Source organism: Polypterus senegalus, chromosome 3, assembly GCF_016835505.1.
Source record: "Polypterus senegalus isolate Bchr_013 chromosome 3, ASM1683550v1, whole genome shotgun sequence".
Lineage (NCBI taxonomy): Eukaryota > Metazoa > Chordata > Cladistia > Polypteriformes > Polypteridae > Polypterus > Polypterus senegalus.
The window spans coordinates 51,234,973-51,253,894 of record NC_053156.1 but is presented as its reverse complement, the minus strand read 5'-3'; the positions used below and the strand labels follow the sequence as shown (position 1 = coordinate 51,253,894).

The following is an 18,922-nucleotide window of genomic DNA, read 5'->3' as shown; positions in this document are numbered from 1 at the left end:
AGAGCGAAACCTGCACAAGGTAGATGTTATTTGAGTCTGGAATATGACACACATTGCATCAGTTATTAAGTAGATCAGGTAATTGAGAAATATGTAAACACAACCTGGGGCAACATTTTTTCAAACATTTTGCACCCTGAAACATTTTTGGTGATTACAGTAGACGGCTTCAGTCTGAATAAAAATATAATTTCTGATTAATTAAATCATGTAGGAATTTGGAGAAACATTAAATTAAGTGTATTTAACAGCTTAATGATGCTGACGCATTGCATTATTTCAATTGAGATAAAAATGTTTTGCTGTTTATTTTCATTTGTACTCAGCATCTCATGCTTTTCATTTCAGTGTCCAATAACAGTCAGTCATCACAGATGAATTCCACTTGCTCAATACTGTCTTTCTATCATTGCAGTTTCCTGGTGAAACCTTACACCATGTTTGTCACAGATTAGCAGTGAAGAAGTCGAAGTGTGAATGCAGAAAACGAATCTTTAGTGACATATTGCACTTAATTGTTTTGTGTGCTTGAAGCATGTTGTCAACCAACTGGATGTAGCTTGGTATTTTGTAGTTACCAAGAAAATTCTCAAAAACAATCTTGAATGCCTTCAAAGTGATTTTTTTCCAGTACTACTTGTCATTGATGATGTGTCTGATATGTGGACCAACAAATATACCTTTTTTAATCTTGGTATCAGTTATTCATGGAAAAAATCTATTGCAAATATCAAAATGGTACAACTTTTCTTGTTAATTGCTTTCACAACATTTTCCCATCAGTTCAAGTTTTAAATGTAGTGGAGATAAATTTATACTTGTGGTGTCGACAAGTGGTTTTTGTGCCACACTTTTATGCCCTGGAGCCAAATGCTTTCAGAGCGGCCAGTTCTTTTTAATGTAACGAGACTCTTTAGCATGGCTGTCCCATTCACAAATGACTTGACAGTACTTGGTATATCGGAGCTGCTCTCCTAGCAGCAGTGCCACTACTTTCGGATCACCACAGATGTTCCAGTTATAGTTGTACAGTATATGTATGCTTATAATGTGAGGGGAAATGAAAAAACTAGGTGACTGCAATAAAACAGTACATGACAGGAAAATCTGAAGGTTATTTTTGTGATCTAGCCAAAATCCATAAGGTATACCCAAAAGTATTTAGGAAATTAGAGCATAACAGTACATGAAAACATTTTACAAGCAGGGAACACACAAAATGATATTCATAAATGTAAATAAACCTAACAGACTGATATGTAAAAGGTACTCAGCTGTCTACTTTCTAAAAATTGAGATAGACAGTATATTGATTTTTGTTACTATTGCATGTTTTACTGCATCTTCAAAAAACTGTAACATATTAATAAACCATATATCTCTGTTCTAAACCAGCACTGACTGACTATTAGCATACCTGCAGTGAAGTGCTGCTCTTCCATGGTCCAAAACAACTAAATCTAGATAGATAGATAGATAGATAGATAGATAGATAGATAGATAGATAGATAGATAGATAGATAGATAGATAGATAGATAGATAGATAGATAGATAGATAATTTGATCCAGAGGGAAATTTAAATAAATGACTATCAACTTTCAATTCTTTTAAGAATGAGCATTTTTGAATATCCTATGATGCACTGATGCCCCATTTAGGGCAAATCTCTGCTATATTACCAAGGTTTGCACTCTAGCTGCTTATGATTATAAATTGAGTGTGGTAGCCTTAAACATGGGTAGATCAATGCTTCAGTTAGTCATTCAATGATTAATGTTCACAACAATCTACCACTTAAAAAAGGCTGTCATTAAAAAAAAAACAGATGAAAGTAACCCATGTTATATGGCATAATACTAGCAGTTCTTGATTTCATTGAACTGATTTTTACATCTTTATTGCTTGCTGTCTAGGTTTGTGAATACACAAACTGACCTTATTGTCCTCTATAAATTAGATTGCTACATTGATGTAATGGTCGTCTCACAAGAGATGTTTTATCTGCATTTTGACTTGTGTAGAAAATATTAATAACAGCAAATTTTGAAAGGCAAGGTTACTCTTGCCTTTATTCTAATAGCCCTATTATGATATAACAGTATGTGCCAGAAGATGAAGGACCTGAATCCTTTCAGCATAGAAAAGCAAAACTAAAAGAAGGCACAGCAGCATAATAACGTAGATAATACCTTAGCACTCTTTTTTTTTTTTTTGACCAAGTGATGTGTCACTTGCATAATGTTGGTTTGCTCAGGTGACTCCAGTGACCTCCAGCAGTCCAAGGATATGCTCTTAATTTTCGCTGAGTCTAAACTGATCTAAGGCTGGCAATAAAACAAGACTAATAAATGTTCAATTCGTAAAGCATGTTTCTATAGTGAACACTGCCCCCAAATTACTATAATACATAGCATGACTGCCTCAGACTCACTTAATACAGTTTCCTTTAGAAAGTCTATACTAACAAAAGGTGCAAAGCATAATCCAGCCCTGGAAAAGTGTTCAGTCCACCTTAGGACTATAATGATATATAAATATTTTATACAACTGGAGTGCAAACAGGCATAGTAAATGTGCACGTTGTCATTGTAAGGAAAACTAAAGGGATGACCTGCAGCCTGCCTTGTTATAAACTGGTCTTCTATTTAAGGCTTGCTGCAGCTGCTAAATAAGTTGTCATGATAAGAAGGAGTGTTTTAAAATATACAACTTCATTTTACTTAATAGAAACACAAATCAGCTAACCTGATGTACTCCTTAAATGATACAGTAGTTTATTTAGTGAGTAGACTGAGCACAATTGGAAACCAGGTGAAGATTGCTTACGCAAATGTTGTAAAATGTTTATCAGGCAGCATTTTGAAAGCACTGTCACCAACTAGACAGGCTTGTCCTGATTTTATCTCCTTCACACATGGGACTATGCAGGATAACCATCCCAGGAAGCTCTGACCCCAGGTTAGGAGATAAAAAGAAAAAATAGCTTTGAGCATGGGAAAGGCACTATATATAAATTAAATGAATCATTATCATTATTATTATTATTAAGGTCCCCAACCACTGACTGCAGTTCTGAGTTTGTTGCATTTGTTTCTTTAATTACTATTTTATTTAATGTATTTCAATCACAATAAACCACTCAAGACAAAACTGCACTTGTCATATAATAAACACTGTTCAAGATTCTTACCACATATACAGGTATATTAAATCTACTGGTGTGCACCTGGGGAAAACCTTCTGGGCTCAGAGGAGATAAGCAGTACCACCCAGGGATGAGAGGAGACGCCGACTCTAACGGTGTCATCTCCTTTCTCTGCAGAAGTGAACCATTGCCCAAGGGGGACACCTACTCACTGCCACAAAGCCCCAAGATAGCTCTACAATTTCTGATCTGACGATATAAAAAGGAGCTTTTCCCAGAAGGTGGCATCACATTCTGACCTGATGAGCAAGACAGGAACAGCTCCAACACCCTTAGATTTCTGTTGATCATTTGGGCCCTAAAGGTCATCATTTTTGTATAACTAAATGGTGCGACCAAATAGGTACCCCAACTATTTCCCTTGAGTCTACTTCCCAGCCATGATACACACTATTGATCAGAAAGTGAATTCACAAAGGATAGAAGATACTGATTTCTCCATTTTCACTGATCAAGAAAGCTGCACTAAGCTTAGACTCCATGAGACGTGTTCTAAGCACATGGCCACCACTTCCTTTATCTGTGAAGGAGGTGCACAACAGCAACTTGTTGTAAGCGAGCTAAATAATTTTCTCCTTGTTGTAAATGGAGAAGAGGACCTCATTTGAAAAAGAATCCATTTTCATGTACTTTTCAAAATGCTAACCTAAGAAAATCGACTTCTGCTCAATGATTGATAAAGACTTTTATTCATTGATGTCCATGTCTTTAATGATCGCTTCACTTATATAACCAGCAGTGCGTCCCAAATGAGCATACTTTGGCATGCTGCAGGTGTCACCTGGTAAATTTGGTGGCTTTGTTCACACATATATCAATCTGCTAATTTCCTGGGAGGTATATTAGGTCTCAATCTGGAAAACTGCTTTGATGCCTTTAATGGCATCTAAACTTATTCATAATATGAACTTAATCCCAAAATTTACTTTTAAATTCATAAAGCAGACGGCTTTGTTAAATGGATTTTCAAAACACAAAATTGCTGGTTGTGAATCTCCATGCAAGTAATGGTAAAATATTTAAAATGCCAGTGCTGCGAAAATAAAAAAAACACCAGTAGATTTAATATACCTGTATATGTGGTAAGAATCTTAAACAGAGTTTATTATATGACAGGCATGATATAAAACAGTGCTTATTTGGAACTTTCTTGAAACTGTAAGTATTGCCTAGAAGTAAAGTAGAAAGTAGAGCCCTGGAGACCATTAAATCTCCTATTAGACATTGTGTAGGAAGTACTGCCATGGTTGATTATTGTAAACAGAACTAGAATGTACATTCATTATAACACTTCTACTTAAGTCTCTACACAAACTTCCAGTTAGCGTAGAGCCAATTTTAAAATCCCCTTTCAAACATATAAAACTGTAAATGGGTAAATACGATGTGTATTACAGGCAGAGCCATTGCATGCAGGCCCTCTAAACATTGCAGTGATCTTTAAGCTAGTGCAAAGAATACCCATCAGCTTCTGTGTTAATATCCAGAATGATGGCTCATTATTTTAGGATAGATAATTTAGTTTTTCATATAATATTTATTTCTACTAATTATCTGTCCAAACTAAAATTGTGCTATTGATCAGCACTGACGGTTAGCAAACCTTTATCTTCCTTTCGGGACTTATGCTTTTGCCACGCAAATTTTCTTGACGTATACAACAGTGTTTGAAAAACAATGCAATGAGTAGTAACAGACACATCATTACACAGCAAAATAATTACACCATAGGTGCATATGCTAACATAAAGGGGATGATATTGCACAACATGTCCTTAGAATTTTAAGGTAACCCTAACCCACTGACTATTCCAAAGGACAGTGGGGCTCCAACCTGAGGTTTATTTTCTGTAAGAACACTGCTAAGCAGAGTTCTATTTTTCCTTCTCCTCTTCTATAAGTTACTGTTAACCAGAACTTTTTTGTTTTCTTTCCCCTCTTCTATAAGTAAATTTTCGATTTTTTAAATCTACAGCTCAAGGAACATTCATAGCAGGGATAGTGACAAAAGTAGTTTACTCTCCCTTGCAACCTTCATCAAAATTAAAATGGTGTAATAATGAATGAATGAAATATTAAAAACAAATTGTACAGAATTTTCCTTTAATTCATTTCTTACTATTTCATATTCCAAGACATGTCTGTAAACACTGAATGATGATATTTTATTTGGTATTTGTTTTTAAATGTAAATGTGTAAAAGCACTCTGAGCTATTCTAATTTATAAAAATAAATCTAAGTTTAGCACAGTGGTTAAGGCTTTGGACTTCAAACCTAAGGCTGTGGATTCAAATCCCGCTACTGACACAATGTGATCCTGAGCAAGTCACTCCACATGCCTGTGCTCCAACTGGAAAACAAAAGCAATGTAACCAATCCAATGTCAAATGTTGTAAGTCGCCTTGGATAAAGGCACGAGCCAAATACATAAATGTAAATGGTATCAGAAAAACTATGATGGCTTAATGATCTAATCAAGGTAAAGGTTTACCAATATTCAACCCATGTAGCATGATCTAGTTTTTAAGGCATCATATGACTCATGTGTGGAATGATGTGTGCTATGCTGTACTGTGATGCACTGACAGGCATTGCTACTTTAGGTACATGCAGTGCTACACTGTTTTAAACTTTTAGTTTCTACGCTTTTGAAAACTCTACTGAACAAAGATTCCACTCGGATGACAAGAAAACGGAAACAAAACTACCAATAGGGAGGAAAGGGGCACTCAGAAACATAATGAGAAAAACAACTTGTTCAGCTTACAGATGACTGGTTTGTGGGTGTTGACTGTGGAACCATAAGAAAGTTACTTACCTTGGCAAAAGAGAAGAATATATGCAAGTAACAGGTCTGAAATTACAAAACCTCTAGTTCTAGGCATTATATCAAAATATAACAACCTCAAACACAGTATCCAATTGATGATGGGTAGCCAGTTGTCATCCAGGGTAGCAGGAACCAAGCTTGTAAGGGGTTGACATAACATCACAAAGTCCATTCATGCACATTCGTGCATGCACACATACACACAGGGCTAATTTGGAATCACTGATTAATCAAGAAAGTATGTCTTTGGGATGAAACCTGGACTAACCGTAGAAAAACCTCAGCAGACTTCATATACGCATGCAGTGATCAGGTGAAGGAATCAAACTCTATGAGGCAGCAGCTCTAACCACTCCACCACTGTGCTGCTTTACATATTCATAAAGAGTGTTTGTTTTAATGATAAGCAGGGTCATGTTTCTGCCTGGGCCTCTCCCCTGGTTGGGGCTCAAATTTGTCTTGTTTCATGTCTTTGTTCATTTTTGTGCCATTTATTTATGTTAATGTTGCGTTTGTTGAGTATGTGCATTACTCCTTGTATTTGATCTTTGTATATATGCTGCCTCAGCTGTGTTGTGTGTTTTGTGGGTGAGAGGTGGAGCTACCTGTCAGTCACCACCAGGGACTGCCCCATCCCCACATTCTATAAATTTGGGGGTTCTTACACAGTTCCTTGCAGTTGACTTCTTTTTAAATCCACTATGGAGTTTTGGTAAGTTTCTGAGATTTTGTTGTGTTTTGTGACTTTTGTGAATTATTGTTTTCTTTTTTTGACCTGCTGTTGTTTTTTTACTTTTGCCTTGGGATTGTGATTTCGGATTTTGTTTGCTTGGATTGCCTCATGTTTTAGCCAGCTCATGTGCTTTTTAGAACTTATAGTATTTTGAAGCTTCTTTTTATTTTAATAAAGTTTCGGTGTTTGCCCTTTCAGCTAGCTAGGGTCTGGTAGTATATCCCCCACTAATGGCCATTTTTGGAAGAGTCTTCTGAGATTTGTATGTTTTGAAATTCCTAGTTCGCTAAAGTGGCCACATTTACGGGATGGCGTGCCCTGCTGTGCTTCTTACATAATTGTTGGTGCCAAAGTAAGACTTCAGTAAAGGTTCCTACTTTTTAATCTATTATATGTACAATCTCTTACAATGAGCAGAGTACAAAATGTAATCAACCTAAACAACCTCCTTGACTCAGGCGCCAACGCAGGTGGCAGCCTTTCCAGCAGCTCTGTGTATGACTTTATCTTTAAACTCTTTATCTTTCTACCTTTTTCTCTATTTTTCTTTATTTCATTGTTAACTCCTAAACACTTTTTACTACTTGGAGATGGATTTTTACACACCGAGACTCATCTATTCAAGTAGTCAACTTTAAGCGCTGAGAACAAATGTGCACACTGGTGTGGTTCCCTATTTACCTGACGAGGTAAGAAGGCGGTATCGGGGCAGCAGAGCCGGTGCTAAGATAAAAGCCAAGCGTCTAGCAAGAAAGTGGCGCTACAAACCTTCTTTGCCTTCTGTGACCCTGGAAAATGTGAACTCACTACCAAATACGATTGACAAACTGGCTGCACTGGTGAAAAATGTCAGGATCTACAGAGAATGCAGTTTGCTGTGTATTAGTGAAACGTGGCTAACAACTAACATCCCAGAAGCTAACGTGGAGCTTCCCAGTTTAGCACAGTTAGAGTGGACAGAGACGCAAGTACCTGCAAGAAACAGAAAGAAGGGGGTGTTGCTCTCTATGTCAATACAAGATGGTGCAACTCTGGACATGTAAATGTTAAAATCTCCACTTGCTGCAGGGACATTGAACTGTTTGCCGTAAGTTTGTGTCCCTATTACTTGCCCAGAGAGTTTGGACATGTGATCGTTTTTATTGTTGACATCCCTCCTCAAGCGAGCGGAGATAGCGAGTGACATCACCCATACCGCGGTTGCTAAGTTACAAACACAGCACCCTGAGATGCTTGTGCTAATCGCTGGAGATTTTAACCATGTAACGCTGGACAAAACATTACCTGCCTTCTCCCAGTATGTGGATTGTAACACCCAGGGAAACAGAACTATCGGACTACTGTATGCAAACGTTAAAGGCGCATACACCTTGCAGCCTGCGCTTGGGAAAGCAGATCATAACCTGGTTCAGCTTCATCCTCACTACAAACCAAGAGTGAGGGAGCTACCTACAACCACACGCTCATTCAGGAAGTGGTCCCCTGAGAGACTGCTTTGGAACTACAGACTGGGATATCCTGCAGGGATCACATAGTGAGAACATTGAGGTGGTTGTTGACTGTGTTACTGATTACATAAACTACTGTATGGACCGCTCCTATGCTAACTTAAAAGCCATGGATTACAAGTGATATCAAGGGCCTTCTGAACCAGAAGAAAAGGGCTTTTAAAGGCGGTGATCAGCATGAGCTCAAGGAAGGAACTCCGTGTCCAGGTCAGGGCGGCTAAGGAGCAGTACAGGAGAAAGCTGGAGCAGAAGTTGCAGAATAACTGCATGAAGGAAGTGTAGGATGGGAAGATCATCACTGGCTGCAGCTCGATGCGGGGTGCCACCATCGAGAGAGACGTGGAGAGAGCATACCAAATGAACAACTTCTTTAACAGGTTTGACCACCCTAACCCACTTTCACCTTGGAGTACTGCATCCTCTAACCATCCTTCTGCAAATACGAACATAGGAGAGACATACCCACACACAATTACAGCTGTGCAGGTGAGCAGAGAGCTGAGGAGACTTCATTCCAGCAAAGCAGTGGGTTCAGATGGAGTATCACCACGAATGCAGGAGGCCTGTGTGCTGAAACTGGGGAATCCTCTACAGTGCATCTTCAACCTGAGCCTGGAACAGGGAAGAGTCCCGAGGCTTTGGAAAACACCTTGTATCACCCCAGTTCCAAAGGTATCATGTCCTAGTGAGCTGAATGACTTCCGGCCTGCCGCTCTGACGTCACATGTGATGAAGACCATGGAGCGGCTGCTGCTTCACCACCTGAGGCCACAGGTCTGCCGTGCCCTCGACCCTCTGCAGTTCACATACCAGGAGAAGGTGGGAGAGGAGGATGCCATCATCTATATGCTACACCGATCCCTCTCCCACTTGGACAGAGGCAGTGGTGCTGTAAGAATTATGTTTTTGGACTTCTCTATCACCTTCAACACAATTCAACCTCTGCTCCTTAGGGACAAGCTGACAGAGATGGGAGTAGATTCACACCTGGTGGCATGGATCGTGGACTATCTTACAGGCATACCTCAATATGTGCGTCTCGGGAACTGCTGGTCTGACATTGTGGTCAGCAACACAGGAGCACCATAAGGGACTGTACTTTCTCCGGTCCTGTTCATCCTATATACATCAGACTTTCAATAGATCTCTGAGTCCTGCCACGTGCAAAAGTTCGCTGACGACACTGCTATTGTGGGCTGCATCAGGATTGGGCAGGAGGAGTATAGGAAGCTAATCAATGACTTTGTTAAATGGTGCGACTCAAACCACTTACACCTGAACACCAGCAAGACCAAGGAAGTGGTGGTTGATTTTTGGAGGCCCAGGCCCCTCATGGACCCTGTGATCATCAGAGGAGAATGTGTGCAGTGGGTACAGACCTATAAAGACCGGGGAGTGCAGCTGGATGATAAATTGGACTGGACTGCCAATACTGATGCTCTGTGTAAGAAAGGTCAGAGCCAACTATACTTCCTTAAAAGGTTGGTGTCCTCCAACATCTGCAATAAGATGCTGCAGATGTTCTACCACACGGTTGTGGCAAGTGCCCTCTTTTACACAGTGGTGTGCTGGGGAGGCAGCATAAAGAAGAAGGACGTTTCATGCCTGGAGAAACTGGTGAGGAAGGCAGGCTCTATTGTAGGCATGGAGCTGGACAGGTTGACATCCGTGGCAGAGCGACGGGTGCTGAGCAGGTTCCAGTCAATCATGGATAATCCACTGCATCCACATGAACAGTGTCATCTCCAGGCAGAGGAGCAGCTCCAGCGACAGACTACTATCACTATCCTGCTCCACTGATAGACTGAGAAGATCGTTCCTCCCCCACACTATGTGACTCTTCAATTTCACCCGGGGGGTAAATGTTAACATCATTCTATGTTATTGTCTGTTTTTACCTGCATTTTTATTACTCTTTAATTTAATATTGTTTTTTGTATCAGTATGCTGCTGCTGAATTATGTGAATTTCCCCTTGGAATTAATAAAGTATCTATCTATGTATCTATGTATCTAATTGAGTAAGACACCTCTGTATGGAATGGTCATATTTTCCAGAGGTTTCATTCTTCTGCTATATGTCTCGTAAATTAAAAAAAATAAATTTAAAGCATTGAATATAGGTTTCTGTTCTTAACCTGAACAAATATGTTTTAAATCTCTCCGTTACTAAAATGCATTGTGGTACATTTCCCTGTAGCTTTTGATCACCCCTAAACTGACCCTCAACCTCTGCCGTGATAAAATGTCCTAGGTAGTTTTTCATTTTGAAATATAATTGAAAGCATTGCTGATCTGACTTTGCAATAATAATGCCGTCCCTCTTTTTCTTCCCAGCTACAATGGCAGAAAGATTGAGCTCTGGTTTGAAAAACTGCCAGGCACAGTGGATTTGGGCCAAGTGTGATTTTCATTGAAATGCTTTGGGACATAGCCAGGATATCTGGGTGAAACCCCAGCTTGTTCTTTGACAGAATGCCATCAGGTCTTCAGCGATCATAAAACTTCAAAGCTACTCTTGGCTTTTTTTCCATCATAATATTGTAGAGGAGCCCTCAAAGAATATTTTTGATAGTAGGGGGTAATGACTGCTCTTACTGATTGGGTAACCATGTGCTGTGAAATTTCCACAATAAAAAATATGCTGTTATGAAATTGAACTGTGAAGAAGGTAGGGGATAATTGATCTGGCAGATTTCAAATTTACTATAGATTTTCAGACTACTACATCAATTTCCATGTAAATGAGTTGTAATATTCAATATCTTTCCTTGCCTGCAAATAAACATTTGGGTCCCAAGCAATAATAGGTTTGCTATTACTAAAGACAGCCATGGTGATTCTGGAAACCCTAGGTGACTATTTTTCCAATGTTTTTGACTAAAGTAAGATCAGCCACCACAGCCAGCAAACTACCTGCCTTATAACAGTTTTTTAAAATGATGAATATAAATCATGTCACTTTGAAAAAACTAAATTTGAGATGAACTGCACAGTACAACAAATGCATCGTGATATTTGCCTTTAAGTATGATTAAAGTATCATATTGTAATGATGTAATAGGTTTTAAATGTCACCCTTTTATCAAAGCAAATCTGGATGAATTTGTCAATATAATATACTGAATATAAAGTAAAGGGCACGCATGTGCCATCAGGAATGCTTCCATGAGGGGATCAGTATATTGACCCCAGTTGCCCTATGGTTAAGACCACTGGCAGTTACTACAAAATCCTACATTAATAAACATATAAAAAAAATCCAGAACTGCAGCCCAGATTTTCTTTTCATAAAAATGAAAGTATAAAAAATGAAAAAGCCACAAAGTCTGTAACTTAAGAAAGGCACCAACCACCCAGGGTGGCCTTTAGAAATGGTAAAACTTCCTGTTAATATGACCTGCTGTGTACTGAAGCCTTTGGCAAACAGGCAGTACTACGAAAAACACAGTGAGCTGCTGAATATAAAGTAGTGTAAAGGTGGGGAATATAGATCAATGAAAATATTATCATTACAAATCAGTGCATCTTCTGCCACTCAGGGGGCCATTAGCCACTGTTGTTTGTCAGGGAATTACGGAGAAATAGCTATGAATTAGAGTTATAATTACTTTTTGAAAAGCTATTATCTTAATTATCAGAGTCTCTTTATTGAAAGGGTTTATACAGTATGTTATTAAAAGATCTGCTGTTGAATAAATTAGTTTTGTGTATTACCTCATTATGAATATTTCAAGCAGGTACTGGGATAATTAAAGCAGAAAGGCAGGAGCTACTTAAAAGGCAGCATCAGCACTGACACTGGAAAAAACATGCAGAAGACGAGATGGTCCAAATGAGCAATGTTTCCTTTTTTCTTTAAGGAACTGGAAACAAAGGTGGCCAAAAGGAGAATAGAGAGCATAATGTTATTTCTTAACTGATTTCAAGTTTAATGCAGACACCATTCTTCGATTTGCAGATCACACTTGTCATTATCTACTAAACCATGCAAACCAAGAGACTACATTAATTAGTACTAGTGTAGTGACTACATTAGTAACACATTTTATGTAAAAAAAACATTGTTTTACTTGGGGAAAAAAAAAGAAACAAGAGGCAAAAAGGGTGGCTAGCTATGAGTAATGTATAATAAAATGGTATGCTAGCCTTGCAGTCTAAAACAATTAAAGAAAAACTTTCAGTCTGGAAAGATCCAGTGGAGTCTTTTACTTATAAGAATGCCCTCTGTGAATTAAAATTTTTTGTAGGGTTAATGGGGACCATGAGTGTAACAAACTGGACACACTGATGAGTGAAGAACTCTTTGGAAAACGACAGAGCTCAGTGCAGGGACTGTACGTAATGATATTCATATTAGGAACAGCTAGGTATACAGTTGACTCTGGCCATGGAGAAGTCTGCCAAGAATCTGTTCCAGTACCATAGTCAGAAGGGAATGTCAAAAAGCTGATGTCAAATTACATGACTACAAGTTGTGGAGTATGTCAGATTTGCCAACCTAGCTGCTAATCTCCTCATCAGATGGTGTAAATTTAAATGAGTGAAAATCACTGGGTATGTCACATTTACCAATTAACTTTTCAGCATAGTTGTGCTGACTCCTTTTTGTGAGGGAAACACCAAAGGGCAAACGGTTAACAGCTATGGCAAGATCAATAATGGCCTTGACCATTTTATTTTTTCTTTTTCCATTCTGTCGTGGTATGAACAACATAAGACATCAGGCATGACACCTATGTATTCCTTACTGCTCATCACTGTCTTATATGGATTGTACTTCAGGATGAACATTCACTAGCTGTCAGGTCTCATGCATGCTGAATTGGCCACTATAACTAAAACCTGCTTGATTTTATTGGAGCGAGTTGCAGACTAGTTGAGTCACTGGGCATGTCATGTTGCATGACTGGCTTAATGGCAGCACTCCACTGACTGCCTCTGACTTGCTAAGATCATGAAAATGAAGGCTACAACTGAAAATTGCGTGTGTCAAGCAGACTGTATACACCGGGGTCCTGCTGCTCCTTTAAATGTACTACCTGGCTGAGGCTTGCAAAACATCCATGCAATGCTGCAAAGAAGAAGAAATGAAACCATATCCAAAATAAATTAGACAAAATGAAAACTTTTAGGGTGGATACCCACCTGGAAAAGCAGAAGGGAAATGATAGACTGACAGGAAGAGGTGAATATGTGAAAAAATGTGCATTTGCTTTAGACAAGAAGACCATTCACACAAGTCACATGAAAGAGACATCCATATGTGTATATAAGTACCTGACAGCATGTTCTAAGAAGTGTCACAAATAAGAAGATTAAGTCCATCAAGCTCATTGTGTTAGCTACTAGTTGCATTGCCCCACAATCTCATGCTGAGAAAACTGCTGAGGATTCTGCTTTTGCTCCATGACTCAGTAGTGTATTCTACATTCCTACAACCATTTGCATGAAAACATGGCCCAGCATCTCCAAGTACAAAATTTGGATTTGTATGCTGACAGATTCTTTAATACAAGATAAGCATAAAATAATTTTTTCTATATTGATTCATTTGTATTCTTGCTGTGGCTATTTTGTCTCTGTTGAGATTAAATTGTAAGTGGAACGTCTTTTGCACAGGCAACGTCCCAGCATTTGCATCTGGTCCATTTGTGGAGATAGCACTTTCTGCTGTGCATACCCTTCTGGTTTCAGTTGTGTTTTGGTATGGAATCTAGGAGAGTTACATGTGCTCAGTGTTTGTCAGATAGTTTTAGAAGATGTCTCCAGACTTAACATAAGTTTGCACAAAAATACTAATTGGAGAGAGATCAATTTAATAAATCCTTTTAACAAAAATAAGCAATTATAAGTTGAATTAGTAGTGCTTGATAATCTACATTCCAGAATAAGTGGAGCATGGTCAGAAACAACAATGGAATGATAATTGTAAAATGAGGCTAACAATAAAGAAGTAATCAGTTCTTGAGTATCTATGATGCACTGAAGTGGAAAAAAAGAATATTGTCTTGTATACGTATTAATCTTCTTCATTAATAAAATATACACAAATATTGTAATTTTTCATTTTACATACTGTAGTTGCTGAAATGGTATTTTATGTGCAGAATATTGTGCTAGTGACCCGAGATGGGTTATTATTAACAATTATTACTACGGCATAGGTGCTCATTGTTTCAAATCCCAGCCAGGTTACTGTCTATGTGCAGTTAGGTCCCTTCTTCAAGTAAGTTCGAAGTTGCCTCAAAAGCTTGCATATTGTAATCAAGTAATCTTTTTAGTTAGCCAATAAAAGGTGTCATTTTGATTGACTTTTCACTACATTCATAATGGCTAACACAGTACAACACCCTAGTACTACATACTTCATACAGTGTAATTCAGAAAGGATACATTTCTATGTGCTTAGCTAAAAGAAGAAAAAAGATTCTCCCGACATGTTATGTTACAGCCAGGGATTATTGCCTGACTTGCATGTACATTCTCTTTTTAATATTTTATTTTTTACCTTTGAAGCATTGCTGTTCATGATTTTATGTACTTTCTTTTAATATTGTTATACTGTACATATTACATGCAGCAAATACTAAATAATAAATAAATATTTAGTATTGGCTGCATGTAATATGTATTTTAAGTGTGTAAGTGTTTTGTGCATGGAGCCCTAAGAAGTGGGGCAACCTTATTGTCACTGCAGAAGGGCCCTTTATATTTGAGGCTGAGGAGTTGGTCCTTTAGTGATTCATTGACGTTTGGAGAGTACATTTATCGTACGTATTGATTTTCTAGCTTCTAGATTTATTTTCTTTCTGTCTTTATTTTTCGGCTCTTGGATTTCATATTGAGATTTACTTGCTCTTTTTGCTACTTTTTTGCTATTTTTGTTCTTTTTTTTATTAACCACACCTAAATGCCTTCATTTATAAAGATTCTGCACTGGACTTGTCTCTTATACCAGAGGTTTGACTTTCTTTGAAGGGTGTTTTTTTGTGTAATTTGTAACATTTAAGGCATTATTTGAACTTTAAAAGCATATTCCCCATTTTGGGCCAAAGTCTGTCTGTGGAGTTTTAGGCCAGCCTTCCCAGGGTAAAGCCCATCTCTAATCAAGCCAGTGAAGGCTCCAGCCTGGTTTGTTGGTCCTTTCACCTTTTTCACTCCTTCTTGTCATGCTTGCATCAGTCATTTTTAACACCCACAATGTTTTAACTATATTTTCTTTCTGCATGAAGCAACATCCAGTGTTATTTAGTACAAACTGAACTAACAAGCAATAAATATACTTTGTCACACACGTGCCATTAGGAGACAAGTAAAGGGCCTGAATAATAGTACTTCCATGCCTCACTAGGGTGCAGCAAGGTGCACTAATTGTCTCTCTCAATCCCTTACAGACCATTCTCAGGAAATCCTGCCCAGTTCCGGTGCTGCTGATGACATCACTTTCAGATCCGGCACTGCCGATGACATCACTTCTGGTTCCAGCCCTGATGACATCACTTCCTCCACTTGTCTTTAAAAGCCTCCATCTTAAGGCAGTAATTCACTTCTGTTTTGGACTCACATGAGTAAAGAATTCTTGAAAATGTATCTTTGTACAGCCATGATATAATATACGGGTGGCTACCCCAATGCTTTTCATGTCTCATCGTGCTTTTGTGACAATGAATGAAAATAACAGTAAAATGACAAACTGGCACACTAGAAGAGGATACAAAAATTGCCATTTTCAGGACCATAAAAGTTGATTAAATACATCAAAGTGTTCTACTTTATTCTATCACATTCCAAATGGGAAGTTAAACAACTCTTACCTGTTATAGTCATCATGCCAGGAGGTATTCTTCACATCCAGGATTGTCTTTTTAACAGCTTTAAGGATCTGCAGGTTTTTTTCAAATGTGCCTTCAATCTCCAGCATGGTACGAGCAATCTCTGGCCCTTTATGACCACCAAAGCAGGGCATAGGTGTCTTATTGCCATTCTCCCACCTGGCAAAGAGCCTCTGGCATTCACACACCTGGAAGATGAAGTAAAAAATGTGTATGAAAGTGTAGTTGTAGCTGTCCCATTGCCAGACAACCCTTGCATTCTTGCTGTCAGATTTCCAGTCAGTCTCCTGGAAGCATCAAATATTATATTATGTTGCATCATGTATATATGCTCAGGTCTGATTTCCTGGCTGAAATGTTAGTGATGTGCTTAATACAGCTGACCTACAACCTCACTGAGTTTTCTCTGTTTTTGTATGGACTTTTGGTAATATAGCTTTCTCTTCCCTCAGAAAGATTTTCGTTTGGACTGTTACACAACTTGGAATGATTAAAATAGTAAGTAAGGATGAGTGCAAACCACTCAACAATCTGGTATCCCATCCTAAGATGCTCTCGGGTTTGCATCTGGATCTTTCAAGATTGGTTCCCATTTTCTCTAAGCCAGTAAAATGACTCAGAAAATGCATGAAAAGATGTCTGGTGACTTTAACTAGGCTCAGTCTCAATGAATACAGTATGTGTGTGTGCAAAATAGACTATGGTTTTTTGTGCCTTGCTCAAGTTTTTGATATATTAGAGCTATTTCTTGCTTTTATCATGATAAACCATGTTCAGAAAATTGAAGTTATAATGTAGCAATCATAACTAATCTCTTAGCTATGCCAAATGTAACAAATGGTAGAAACATTGAAAACACAAAACTGACTTGACAGATTCATTTTGCTGTGATCCCTGTGGAAAAGCAAGATCAAGTGGCTTGTATAGTATTTCATCAGAAACCAATATGTGCAAAGCCACAGGAGACCATCTGAAAAATGTCGCCACATTGGACTTGCAAGGGCAACTCTATAAGTAGGGCATTTCATTATCAAGAAACATATGCTTAGCAGGCGATTAAGTTGTTGTAAGTGGTTAATTCTTGCAAGCCAAATTACAATAATTGCATACATTGATTAAAGTTTATGTAATAAGCTCTTTTAGAAAGAGAGATGTCTTATCTGTTAACATCCTAAGAATTTAAATTCAAAATCTCTTACAGTAAATCAGGGAGGCAAAACTGTGCAGGTGGAGGTTCTCTGTGTACCACCTTCTTAGGAAAATATTTTAAACACTTTATGCCCATCATTGCCATATGTGAAATTGTTAATGCCTGGGGCAATGTCAATTCCACAGTTGCCCACTTAAAGTATTCCTTGTATATTAGCAAGTAAATACATGTGTGCAGGGGTCACATGTTATGCAGTACATATACAGAGGGTTCACAATTGGCAAAGGTTTATCAGGGAAAGGGTCACACTAGGCTGGCACAAGGCAGGGTAAAATCCCACAGACATTGGGTGAAAGCATGAGGAGTATCAAAAGAGTACTGGAGGGCAGGTGACACAGCATTTGGCATTAATATTATCATTATTATTATTATTATACTAGCCAACCCGCGACGTACCATACGCCGCATAATCAGGCCGGTTTTTAAATAATTGTTAAGCACAGGGAGAAATTTAACATTAACAAAAACCAGTAATGTGATAAACAAGCAAGAAAAGCAACATTGTAACAATGCACGGAACGAACTAACACACAATCGTTCGTGACTGAAAACTGGCGGACCGTCCTCGCGCCTTCTCCTGCCAGACGGAGGGATGGGAGTGCACGCCGCTTTGTGTGGAACGGGAGGAGAGGAGAATGACATCCATTCAGATCCGTCCGTCATGCTAGTCTGCTGATTTCTCGTTCAGTATGCACTGCCCGCTCATGTGCCCACCTCCAACTTGTCACTTGAGTCATCGTCTTTACACAGTCAAGATGTACCTTTGACTGACGTAGACTTTTCATTGCTCTGTGCGGTTTTGGCCGCTTTTCTATATATAATCAACCAAGACACCTGACCACGGTAGTAGCGAGGTGGGAGGGGGGTGTGTACAAAGGGTTGGGACGCAACCAGTGGGAGCGTATGAGTCGCACTTAGTGGCAATTCCACGGTTTGCAGCCCGAATGGGGTTCAACGGCTTACCCACGCCTCTCTGCACTGGGTAGACACACGATCAATCTCATGGATAATTATTTATTGAATGCTAAACACTTCTGGAAAGACACGGTTGTCTAAAACGGGTTGGTGTGAGAATACAGCAGTAAGCGAATGAAAAGATGGAACTCTGGAGAGAGCAAAATACAACACAGTAGTGAACCAGCGGCATAACAAAAGCCGCATAATTATTTATTGATGGTTTAACACTTCTGGAAAGACACAGTTGTCTAAAAAGGGAGGGTTTTAGGATACAACAGAAAGTGAATGAAAAGATGGAACTCTAGACTTTTATTTGCTCTGTGCAGTTTTGGATGCCTTTCTATATATAATCCACCAAGACACCCGACCACAGTAGTAGCGAGGTGGGAGAGGGGTGTGAACAAAGTGCAGGAGCATCTAAGAAGACGCATGTTTGTCGCGGATGCGAATTGCTGTATGTAGCGTGTAAAACAGTTTGCTATGGTGCACGCATCCGTGCGTCGTAACCGAAAACTCGGTTTTTAAAGACTGCTTACCTCATTGTGTTTTAACCTCAGTTGTAAAGGAATGTTTTAAGAATCCCATGGGATACCCCTCGGTTTTGGCTGCTTTTCTATATATAATCCCCCAAGACACCCGACT

General features: G+C 38.8%; 1 protein-coding gene across 1 annotated transcript in view; it reads right to left on the bottom strand.

The window, feature by feature from the left end:
- Positions 1-18,922, bottom strand: part of dnah2 (dynein, axonemal, heavy chain 2) — a 521,611-nt gene that overhangs the window by 418,442 nt on the left and 84,247 nt on the right. The window contains exons 12-13 of the mRNA XM_039749646.1: positions 16,096-16,301; positions 1-10 (exon numbers count right to left, since the gene is read on the bottom strand). The exon at positions 1-10 is cut by the window's left edge and continues 120 nt beyond it. Of these exons, the coding sequence (XP_039605580.1) occupies positions 1-10; positions 16,096-16,301 (216 nt within the window). The remainder of the gene's footprint in view (positions 11-16,095; positions 16,302-18,922) is intronic.